Here is a 13,107-nt window from a genome sequence, read left to right on the forward strand (position 1 = left end):
CCATTTCACACAGTGCACAGATGAGTTTGAGTAGCATTTAGTATTAATAAGTTACAGAAAAATGTAGCCAAAGTTTTTCAGATGATGGTCATTCTGTTAAAGTGTCAAACAGGCAACTCTGGTCAAATGCTTTTCTTGTATCATGGTCAGTTGAATATTAACTTCACTGAAGTTGCAATAAAAGAAAGGAGAGAAGAGTGGATAGCATGCAAAGCTCCTGCTTGTCCCTTTTTAAGTCTGAGGGGGGAAAAGAAATGGCGTCTCCACGGGACTCTGTACAAAACAGTGAGAGAAGGACTGACCAAGACAATATCATCTTCACAGAGGGAATATTTCAGACCATCTAGAATATCACTGTGGACTTTTTTGTTTTATACAGCCCTCTAATGGAAATACATTAAATCAATCCTCATGATTCTACTATTCTATAATGCTTTGAAAAACATGTATGTACATTTCAATGGGCAGCTATTAAATCGTCTGTTATTTCCTGTTATAAACAAAGAATATAAAATGAAAAAAAAACAACACTTCTGCTACAGGGAAACATTTTGCTCTCAAGGTTTCCCTCAGTTAACAACTTATACCAGTGTAATTTTCAGTGTATGGATGACATCACAAGCTGCAACCCTTCCTCTGTAGCCAACTGCATTCAAAAATACTAAAGAAATAATGAAATGGCTGCATATTTTTTAAATCCTTTCATAGCATTAAAGGCAGTCATTATGAGTGCAATCACAACCAAAAACAAACACATTAAAAAAAAGATAAAAACAATGAACTGGCATAAATTCACACTGAACCCCTCTCCTGTGTGTGCTGTTTTCACAATGCACGTAGCACCCTCTTGTGGTCAAACTCTCACACTACATCTAATGCATTCAATGGTAGAAAGGCTCTGGGTGCAGGAGTGCTAATACCAACATAAAGGAAAACACTAAAGGGGTGGATGAAGGCCAAGTATAATCAATCAAATTATTGATTTGCAACGCACCCAGCCCTATGATCAATATCAGAGACAGTGCATGGGAAATAATGTGAAATAGAACATTGTGGAAAGTTTCAAGTCAGCGGTTGGACAATTTCAAGTCATTACCCTGTCCTCTACATCAAGATACTGTACAAAGTCTGTTAGAAAACATGATAAAGTCTTTGCTTCCTGATCTTCTGGAATCCTTTTCAACTCTATGCCATTGTGCAGAACTTGTAGTGGACAGGGATTTGCATTTGGTTACATCAAAGACACACTGAACTGAGCAGGAATTAAGACAATGAACATTCTGTCCCACTGAGGGGGAACCTTGACATTTGGACCTTCAGTTTCCACCCCTCACTTGGCACTGCAGTGGCGAAATGTTTCCACCTTTGTCCTTGAAACTGCTCTCAAATGGCTCGTTAACACTTTGCTCATGTGAACCAGAGGAACATGGCTGGTTTCAAAACTGCAGCTTGATGTTCCTCTTTGCTTCAACCTAACGACAAAAGGAGACACAGTTTGCCCAGAGTGCGCAAAGTATCAACACACTATCTAAGTTAAATCAGTTTCTTTAACACCAGCAGCCTTTGCCTTGGTCGCCCGCCGCGCTGTCACAGAGTCCTTCCTCTTCCTCCAGAGCAGCAAGATTAATCTCGTCATTCATGGACATCCGGAGAAGATCCAGGTCCTTTTTATTGGCTGCCAGCACCTGTTCAGCCAATCGTGTGAAAGTCTTGGAGAGAAGCACAGCCATGAGATAAGGTCAAACAGATAAGATGCACAAGCAACAGCAACTGTGGCCTCATAGCTCAGTGGTTAGAGCACTGGTCTAGTAAACCAGGGGTCGTGAGTTCAATTCTCACTGAGGCCTATCTTCTTTAACTTTATTATGTCTCTATCTCAATGAATCTGATCTAATCAACTTATATAATCATGACTCCTGCACTGCTTTGATCGTGTTACAACTCAAAAATGTGGTTGTAGAGAGTCATGAGCTCACCTCTGTTATATTTTTGTTGGTGAAGGCACTTGTCTCAAAGAAGTCCATTCCATAAGCCTTGGCCAGCTGCAGGACAGATAACATCGACACATTTAATATTGCTGTGAAAAAATAAGTGTTTTTGGTCTTATTGAATTAGGAGGACAGACAACTGACTCTTTAGTTCCTTTGACACAGGTGCAGCGTGATCAGCTTCCCGTCAGCTGCTAATGGAAAATGTGAGGCAACAACAAGCGAAGCCTTAATCAGTTTTTCGTCTAAGGTTGGCTCTGTGCATCAGGTTCTATAGATCAGACACAAATGCTGGATTGAAACTATGCCACAAAGCTTCTATACCTGTACCGCACCAAGCCCAAAGGCTCCCACCTTTTGGTGAACTTGGAGCCGAAGTTTCTACCAGAATCCAAACCAAGAAGGAATATAAACTTTTGCTGAACTGTGAGCATTACAAGATTCGATCACATACTGCCCTTTTGTCATGGCCCTCTGTGTTTGATACCTCCCATAGACAGTATATAAAGATGGAAGACACTTCTCCACTTCCTCCCCCTGTACGGAAAGGAAGCAAAAATATCCTGGATACGGACACCGCCATGTTGTAATTGTGGAGCCAGAGTCAACACAGTAGAGATGGGGCGGTGGAGCAGCGTCATCAAAGTCCCGTCCATACACCCACCTGACCAATCGAGAGTGGATCCGAGTTAACCGCCCTTGATCTTTTTTGAAATCTTAACCAAGTGGTTTTGTTTGAATTCACAACATTAACAACTTTTTCCCTGTGTTTAAAAGAGCGACCGTAGTGGAGCATCACAGTGTGGGACACCAAAAGGTCCTGACAGAGTGGCCGTTCGTGACCAGTTGGGATGAATCAGAACGGGCTGAAATAAGCCTACCGATACCTCTACGATACACCACAAAGATGTATTCTAATTGAATTTTACACTCAGCAATGAACATGCTGTAATGGTATCTTTTCATCTAACAAAATTATCCTTTGTGAAATAGTAACAACACGGATCTGACCCACCTTGATACCTTGCTCTGTGGCCACCTGCCTCTTGTCCTCCTCATCTGACTTGTTTCCTACGAGGATTTTCCGTACCTTCTCAGGAGCGTACTGCGAGGGGTTTGTCATGAGAATAAAAAGGAAAAAAGATTTGTTTATAGATGAGGAAGCTAGGAAGAGAGAGAGAGATTTCAAATGTCAAGAGAATGCAGAGGGGAGAAAACACAGCACTCAGGAAATGAGACCTAGATTAAAAGCAAGTGAGAAGCGTGCCAGCATCAATAGAGTGTATATTCGGACAGACTCATAGAGGAAATTAGGCCAATCATGACTAAATTAATAGAAGAAATCATGTGGGAAATGACAGTGGGAAGCAGGGCAGACAAGACTGCTTTATGAAGACGAAAGAAAAAATGTGACTGCAAGAGGAAAAAATGTTCTCGGTCCAATATCTATGACTACACATTTAAAAATATGGTGACAGGTATTTGAAAATGAAGATGGAACATAATAAACACAGCAAAGCAGTATCTCTCAGGCCAAAGCATTTGGTTTTTATTTGCCACTGCGCAGTGTCAGTTTTACCCCTTGCTACAATGCTGGGGGAAAAAATGAGTGTTGATCTTAAATCCCCAATCTCTGTGACTCACCTCATCCACATCACTGGCCCACTTCATGATGTGTTGAAAGGATCGCTCACTCGTGATATCATACACCAGGAAGATTCCCTGAAGAGAGATGTTCGAAGATTTAATGAGAACCAGTGCATTTTTAAAGCGTTTTTAAAAAACAACTTGTGATCTCTTGACGCGTAAAAGACGCATTTTAAATTGGGAAACATTAATATGATTCCTGTAAAGAAACCAGACCACCACTTAGAAAAGTTGGCAGTCTCTACCAATAATGCATTTTACATTGTAAGCCACTGGCTGGATGAGAGATTTGCTGATTTTCTTTGTAGCACAAAACAGGAACAGGACACAATATCATTGCCAGTTTCTGGTAAACCGACAATTCAATTTCAGCCAGTTTGACCTCTAATAGCCAAAACAGCAAAGGCAATATTCATACACAACACAATCTGAGTAAGGGTGGTTGTGTTTGGCCATGGAGAGCTATTCAAAACTCCTTTCTCAATGCTATATTGATGTTCAAAAGCGGCTACATGTAGTACGTTTGATCCTTGACAGATTACTTTAAAAACACCTAGATGGTTCATCAAAGCACCTGAAGTGGGGCGTAAATTATTCTTGTTGCTGTAACAAATTTAATCTCTGAGATACATTTGGTTTCAATTTGTTATGCTACTCCGCAGCAGTAAAAATTACATTAAATCACTGCAGCAGAGTGGATGGAGGAGAGATGAGATCGACTACCTGTGCTCGTCTGTAGTACTGCTTAGTGATGGTCTGGTATCTTTCCTGGCCTGCAGTGTCCCTGGAAAGACAACAACCACACATAAACATACTCACACATTTTTTAAGATTATAATATGACAATATGACCAGGGCAGTAGCAAGGACTTGATTGAAATACCATATGATTTTCTTGCCACTGTCCAGTGTAAACCATGGATCTATAAAATATAAACTTTTCATGAAATAGGAAAAAAGCAGCTGTCTGATGTGGTCATGAGGTCAATTCTGCCATTGTCACAACACACCCTGTCTGCCAAGGACGTTTTTTATTTAGTATGAAAATGCAAACTAGCACTTTAGAATCAAACCTTTTACGCACTTTATTAAGGACAGTCAGCAATTATAGCATTGTGCACTTTATTCTGCAATAATAACCAGAGTTTGTATGTGCAAATTGCCACTTAATATTATATGTTCTTAATGTCAGCTCTGTCATTGTTAAGTTTTGTTGTTGTTATGCTATGCCTTTTTTTCTTTTGTTATATTTATTCTTGTTTTGATGTCTCTCACTCTTCTCTTGCTACCTGCCAATGGGACAATGCAAATTAGCCACCTGGCTACGATCCAACACATATTTACAAATAATGTTCATTAATATGTTCTGCCCCATTTTTAAAAATAAACAAATTAATAAAAATAAAATAGATAAAACAAAACTTGTGACATTCCCATCAGCCTCAGCAGCCTGCTATTACCAAAGGGCCAACTTCCTCTGTCTTTATTGCTTTTGTCATTTCACGCCATTCAGTCTCTACTGACTCATATTGTGACACAGTATAAAGAACGAGAAAGTGCGCTTATGGCCGATGGATGGGTTTAACTAACACATGACTTGAGGAGATCGCTGTTGATAACCTGTGTGAAACCACAAGTCAGTGTTATCTATTTTGACTACAAACACACTTATTTTAACTGAGAAGCTTTTCCTCAACATAACCAAGTAGTTTTGTTTGAATTCGTAGTGTTAACCACGTGTTGACTTACAATGCGTAGACACAACATGCGAAATGTCCTTAAAAGTGGCGTGCTATTCATACGGCTTCCCATGAGATCACGATGGCCTCAGCTGTCCTTTGTGCTTTAGTTTCCTAACAGGCTAAACTAAAATGATAAAGCAGGTGTTAAACCGTACCTGCTAAACGTTGATATGTTTTCTCAGTGAGCATGTCAGATCTAAATCACGCCTCTGTCTAAGAACAGCCTCACATGGGTGCTCAGTGGTCAAAATATGATTTAAAAGATTCCACACTCAAAATGATTTATTCTACAATATCAGCGCATGCCAACACTATAATCAAGTTTAGAAGCTCATGGCTCTAGTGTATAAAAGCTAACATTATTACAAACTCCAGTCTTTTGCATGAAAGATCTGTTTTTTTTTTTTTAATTGGTCAGAATATAGTTAAAAGTAAACACACTGAGTCTAATCCGTTTATAAAATACTATCAATGTGCAGGTTTGTCATTGTTGAACTTCAAATTCCCAGAAAAAGCACAGAGGACAAGACAGTGTTGGTAGAAAACAGCCCTTAAAATGATACAGCCATAAGCTATGAGAGTGATAGCATATTTGTGATGATTCATATCCGCTGTATGAGAGCTATTCTTTTGTAATATGAAATGACAGTGTGTTCATCTCCAGCACAAGGCCTTCCAGTATGGTGCCACTATCTTACCATATCTGTATCCGTACTTTGATACCATCTATTACTAGTGTCTTCATTTTGAAGTCGACTCCTGCAGGAGAGAAAAGATACGGTTAGGAAATATTACATTTGCGGGGGAGCCCTGAATGTATTTGATATTCCTCCGAACCTGTGAGCGCTCAGACTAAATGTTCTGAATCTTCTCTGGGGTGTTTGCACTTTCCACTCAATAATTGACTGAAATCAATTAACCTGGCGTGTCTTTTACAGAGAGCAGGTTCACCAGTGTCCGCTGCAGCTTTGTAACATCATAGAGAGCATTAACGAATATCATCCCTGTATAATTAGTCCGTTAGTAGACTTTGCTAATGATCCAGAGAGCCGAGGCCTCGTTTAGTTCAGTTCTACCACATCGATCACACGGGAGGTGAAATAGGGGAGAAGGGCAAAACGATACAGGGCAACACAGAGGAAGAGATGAGAGAACAGAAGCAGAGCTGAGATGGGGAGGAGGGTCGCTCACGCTTCACTGAACGCTGATTTACTTCAGACGGCTGGGTGTGATGTTGTTTATAGACAGAAAATCACTGGCAGGGTCAATATTCTTTATTTCTATCAAGACTCCGAAGACCTGAGTTCATTTTTAAAGGCCTGAATGGATATTGATATACTTGATGGTAAGGTGCTGATAGTTCATATTTTGTGCTGATGCTTAACAAAATAGAAATGCATATATTGGTTACTTACCCAGAAATGTAATTTGTCGGGGTGAAAATAAACATTGAAAATGTAGGTCTCTCCAGGATACACAACACAATATGTTTTAAAGGATTTAAGAGTCCAAAAAACAATCAACCCTACAATATCGTCGCCATATCAACATATCATCAAGGTATTTGGTAAAAAATAATGTGATATTTAAATTTTCTCCAGATCGCCCAGCCCTACGATGACATGACCTCATTGTCCTCAATGGTAGCTACACTAACAACAATATTAAACAACAGCAATAATAAACACAAACATCTTTAACCATTAAAATATATTATTTTAATCATTAACTGCCTCTACTGAATTCTTTGTCCTGTCTCTTTTCTCCACGACTGTCTCCTCGGGCTAATGCTTCCAAGTCGATGAAAGGCGAACCCACAGGCTCCTACAGACCACACTAATCCCTGAGAAATCAATTAACAGTTCATCCCAATTAACCTGACACTCAGCACCCATGTGTCACTGCCGGCATCACGCTCCCAGATAGAGCTACAGAGTCTGGAAGAACTGCTGTTTATGTTTTTATAGCTGCATTCCTGCAAAGTTTGTATTCCAAGAGATTGACACAAAGAAATAGCTGACAGAAGTGCTATAGCTGGCCTGGCTGATTTATTGAGACTTTGTGTTTGCTACAGAGAAGCTGGAGTCGAGCAGAGACTCCGCAGAAGCTGAAGCTCACTGACTCGACAGTGTGAGGCCTAATTTAAATCATGACGCAGCCTTTGACTAAAGTGCATTCACACTAAGTGAAAGGTCAGTATAACAATCAGTGGGTTGCTTTGCCTGAGGCTTGAGAGGAGATCATGAAAAAGAGGCGTCATTGTCCAGCTGCATTAGCACGACATAAAGCTACTGTCAGAAGTCGTCTGTGCAAACCGCAATGATTTAAATATGAAATGCAGTCAGATATGGACTAATGGATTCTCCAGCTGTACAGTGTCTACAGACATCTGGAAAGTCATATGAGAGTAAATAAAAATCAGCAGTAAGTCTCTCAAACATTAGTACATTTTGAGTTGTGTATTTAAAAAAAAAAATAAAGATGCTTCAGCCCACAGTGTCTGCTTCCTGCTGTTAAACAAATAAATTGTGCAGGCACCCAGATGATTGCTCTTCTAATCATGGTGGAAACAATGAATGACCCAACGGCTGTTGTGTCTCTTTATTAGAGCTTTGATATTCAAATTTTTTTGTTGTTGTTTCCATCAAGTTCCACTTGCTGCACATTTTTTCAATCTGCACGAGAAGCTGTGTGGAAAAAGTCCTGAGTGTGACAGAAAGATTAGAGGTGCGTGCAAAATGTTGCGATTCCAGAGCAGCCTTCGGTGTTATGGTGCCACTATGTGGAATCACTGGTCTGCAAAGGAACAAACTTGTCGTTCCCGCAAACTACGCATTTTACTTAAAGGTACCACACTGTAAAAAGTGAAATTTTAATGTCTTCGTTGATTATAAAAGCAGGTTGAAATGCTACATAAATACTGTGAAAGCCAAAAGGCTCAATCCACAGAGAAATGCACACAGCCCGTATCCAGAAACTGCCTTTAAACGAGCCATCAGGACTTCTGTACGAATATGATTTCACAGCTACACAATATATAGACCTTTTTAATGGAATTCCATTGCTAGGCAACAGCCATGGTCCTTGGTAACTTCCTGTCAGCTGATGTCATTCACATATGCTGCAACAGGGAAAAAAACAGGACTGTTTTGGAATGTTTATGTTTACATGTTTGAAAAGGTCCACAGGAAGAAAGTGCAGCTTTACTGACGTTACAGTCATAGCCTGGCTGCAATGATGGTGCATATCGGCGTATTCTCAACAGGTTCGTAGGATATTGTACAAAAAAGTTCTGCACAAAAAATTGTATGACATCTTATGGAATGACAAAAGGAAGACGACCGCGATATGGTGACGGTTAGGGTTAGGCATTAGAAGGATTTGGTTATGACTAGAAAAAAGGTCGTGGTTTGGCTTTTGGCAACGGGAAACAAACTCTGCTCTGTGTCCAGAACCCGAACCTTCCTCCCTCCTTACGTGGAGATTTGCTGTCTTATACTACTACTCCTGCTTAAATGCGCGGAGAACGCAAGAATTACTACGCATTACTTTATTTGTATGAAAAATGCATGACAACAGCCTTTGCCTACACTAAGAGTGCAGATGTGTGCGACACAGAAATGCTCCCTTTTCAGGAGAGTAGTTTAAAGACACAGGAGCTAAAACAGAGCATTTCAGACGGACAGGATGAGAAAAATAATGTGTTTTTGACATTAAAGCATGTAAACATTATCTAGTAGGAACCGAAAACAAGTATGAACCTAATTTTGAACAATACATCCTGTTTAACTTCACTTTTACTGTTGACCAAACGTTTACCCGTCTAACGATCTTAAGATTTGCAGATTTAAGGATAATTCAGCTTGTATGGCTTTAAAAAAAAAAAGTTAAATCACAGAGACAAAAGTCATTCTTCAGACTTCCTTCTTTTCCTTTGAAGGAACGGTGACAATGGAGACGAGCACAATGTGAGATGAGAGACAGCAGCTAATTTAACATGGCAGCCTTTCACAATCAGCAGTGTGAAAGCCATGTAAAAACTAATGGGTACACACACACTTACACACACAGAAATTGACTTGATGAATTACCAGGATGACTGTGTTCGACTATGCAGGACGGATTAGGCCGTGACACGTGTCAGTGTGCTGTAGGTAACGACAGACAGGCTCGCTAATGGATGGACGGGTGGATGCTCTGGCATTGACACAAACTCACTGACGAATGGATCTGTCATCCATGACTATCATTACAAGCAGAGGACAAGCAACAGCTGTCAACAGCAGCTGATCTTTAGGGCACAGCAGGACAAAGACTCTGGTCTTGACCTGAAATGTCCAGATTTGGTCAGGCTACAACTATAACTTCCATATCAGAGATGTAATATCACACCTTTTTAATGCTTCTAGAAAGCCAGGAGGAAGTCAAGGCCATGACAGCACCTCAGATTCCTTTGATAACTCTTCAAGAAACCTGTCGTGCCTATGACCCCGTGCCTGACCCTTTAGACTAATGAGCTCGTGATGCAGCGGCGAGCTGAGTGTATGACCAGATCGTAACCATAACACCACTAGGATCACCACCAGGACAGCTGCTTATTGAGCTATGATACAGGGCAGGGGCTCGGCTCGTACTTTATAGGTGTTGTGACGAGACTGCACGGTGAGGAAGATTAAACTCAGCAGTGTGACTGAATAGCATTAATAAATCATCTTTACAGCTGCTCTTTGCCAGAGAAATGGGCCCACACGAAAGTCTTACGAGGAACAGAGTGAGCTGTTAAAAAAAAAATGCAATACCTAGAGCGATATCCTCAATACCCCTTTGTTGATTCTTTAGCTAGGTGTGGTATTTATTGTTATCTGAGTGTCCCGTATATAATGTCAAACAGCCTTGGCGTATCAACAATGGTGGATTTGAATGCAGGTCTCGCTCTGTGGTTCCAACTCTCTTTCTTTTGTGTGGGAAATTCTTTTGATAGTCTGAATATAAGCCCAGACTGTGCTTCAACTTCTTGAAGGTTTACAGATGTACAAGACCAGGAGGTTAAAATACAACAACAACTACAACCTTACCACGGTCCAACACCTTTGAAATGAACTGTGATGATGTTCTTGTGGCTAAACGGGTGCAGTCCCTGCAGCCAGAACCATTATCATTGCTAAGAGCCCTCAATGTATTATTTTCTTGTTTTTTTCTTATGCAAATTTTTTTGGGTGACAGGTCCCTGCCATTTATGAGATAACTGAGATGAAAAACCGACCAAGAGGACTATAACAGAAACTGATGAGCTATCCATGAGGGGGACATTGGGAGGGAATTTATATCCCTCTGTCACCATGAAGGTTTGGAAATTATTTATCGATCTTCCGCAGGAGAGCACTGATGGTGGTCGCTCTTGATCTCTCTGTCTCATTTGGATTTTGTCTGGCCTGTTTTCAGTCTGAGGAGAGGAGTTTGAATCATTGCACGCCCATGGAAAAACCTCCCGGGCAGCACGGCTTATAGACTTACAGTCTGCTTCCCAACACCACTCAGTCCAATAGAAAATATCCAAACAACCGTCACAAGTGGCTGATTTCTAAGCATCCAGCTGTGGTTGTGAACACTTCATATGCTGCAACAAAAACACAAAAAGATCACTACATGCAGACAGCCTGGACCTTTAGAGACATCAGAAGAGCTTGCAATTATATGAACATGACTCTATGGGGAGGAAGTGCCCTGTAGAGCGCTATAGGTGCACAACTTAAAATAGCTTACTGCAGTGTTGGTAAGCCTTTTGAGCATATATCATTACTGGTTGAAGCAGGTGAAACAAGGGAGGCTTTTAAAGTGCATAGCAGAAAAAAAAGAATTCAGAGCTTGAATTTTGAGCCTCATGCTGTGATACTGACATCTCAGGCATCACAACAGCTTTGAATTCACCATAAAAGCCTCTATGCAAACACACCAGCGAAGAATTAATGGTCAAATTGTGTTTTTTCTGTTGGATAATTGCAGGCACCATCTGTCTGCATATCCCAGCCAGACCACCAGCTTTGTGATTTACTGTCTTGACCTTATTCTGTCTACAAATTCTCTTATCTTTTCAACAAAAATGTCAGCTATCCATCACAACCAGGAGGAACACACTCGAGCCACAGGGATGCTTTGTATTTCGTCTTCTCCACATTACTTAACTTTACCAGAGAGCATGGCTGCTAACACAAAGAACAGAAGCTTACTGGGGGGAAAAATATCTCGACTAACTGAACACACGCCCAAATGGCTGCCCAGTTGTCGCAGAAGAGGAGATAAGAGACAAAACCACAGTATGTAAAAATACATTGTTATTTCTCTCACCTCAAAGTGAAGCCTGGTAATGCGCACGTCATGCTCTGCACTCTGAATCTTAACTATGGAGGCGGATATACTGCACAGCCCATATCAACCATTAAGAAAGAGGCTGTGTCAGTTGTGCTGAGTCAAAAGTCGTCTTCAGGGATGTCGCAAATCCATGACCAAAGGTAGGAAGAGTTGTTGTTAGTTTGCTTCATATGCTATGAATTCAAAGAAGAAGGAGCTTTGTGTGTTTTCCTTGTGATGGGATTAATAATTTGGTCAGCGCAACATCAGAAAATTGTTAAAAAAAAAACATAATAATTGACCAGATTCAAAGCGGATGCATTTAAATGTTTTTTTTGGTCGAAAACCCCAAATTTATTCAGTTTGGTTGATTAGTTGACATGAGGGTGTTGAGCTCTGAGTGAGGAGTTCCACAAAAAATGTCTTTAACAAACATCACAATAAGGACCTTCAAGTCTTTCTTTGAAATAGGAGAACAATGGATCATCTGCACTTGACAGGCATCCAAGTACTAATTCTGCTCATTTATAAAGAACTGAAATAAAACTATCATTCACTTTGATCAGGAGACAACTAACAGGTCCTGGGGGGCCCAAGTGCCCAGTTTGGTGGGTGCTTTATGCAAAACACAACCTATTCCCCATGGTATTATTTGGTACTGCACTTTATTGCTTGTCAGTGCCAGGTACTGATAGTTGGTGAACTCATCTGCATGGCTGCCAAGTGTTGGATCTTCCCCAGATTTTTTAAAACTAACGCTCTCTTTATCCCGCGTGAATACCCTCTACTCTAATTTAATCTACTTAAAGCCTTTGTTTAAATTCCAGATCAAATCTTATTTGGCTTTAAACTGAGAATCAAATGGCCACAAAGAGAGGGTGATGCGCAAATGACACCAGCAGACAACACTGGAAAGACCGTGCAAACGAACCGGATCGTCAATGAATGCAAATGTTAAATACAAAAGAAATGAGATAAGGAGATAGCTCGTGGTGGCGGTGCGGAGTCTTACCGATGGTGGAGATGTGAGACGGGTGAAATTCGTTGTCCGTGAATCTGCACAACAAACATGTTTTCCCGACCCCGGAATCTCCGAGGAGCAGGAGTCTGAAGAGCACATCGTACTGCTTAGCCATAGTGTTGGATGTAGAGTTGAATTAAAAACAAACAAAAAAAGCCCCAGTCAGCTAACTCAGCGATGGATGACGGATCCCTCCCCACCTGCATCCCATGTCTGCTGAAAACGACCACCGCGAGGCTTCGGCTGTGCGTCTTTTGTGTTCACTGACGCTGGGTCGGCGGGGGACAAAACAGGGATGCTCCAGCCTCCCAGGCAGCCTCCAGCTTCCAGTGGGTGCGGTGGACCACGGTCAAGTAAGACT

At 41.0% G+C, this 13,107-nt stretch overlaps 1 protein-coding gene across 1 annotated transcript; it reads right to left on the reverse strand.

Moving 5' to 3' along the window:
- Positions 1–1,547: 1,547 nt before the first annotated feature.
- Positions 1,548–12,861, reverse strand: rab15 (RAB15, member RAS oncogene family; the record flags this gene model as incomplete). Its single annotated transcript, XM_083934079.1, has 7 exons — positions 1,548–1,709; positions 1,977–2,042; positions 3,004–3,093; positions 3,633–3,710; positions 4,359–4,419; positions 6,076–6,136; positions 12,738–12,861. 7 exons carry the CDS (start codon positions 12,859–12,861, stop codon positions 1,548–1,550), a joined length of 642 nt encoding a protein of 213 aa, XP_083790205.1.
- Between the last annotated feature and the right edge of the window lie 246 nt (positions 12,862–13,107).

Source organism: Echiichthys vipera (genome assembly GCF_963691815.1).
Source record: "Echiichthys vipera genome assembly, chromosome: 19".
Lineage (NCBI taxonomy): Eukaryota > Metazoa > Chordata > Actinopteri > Perciformes > Trachinidae > Echiichthys > Echiichthys vipera.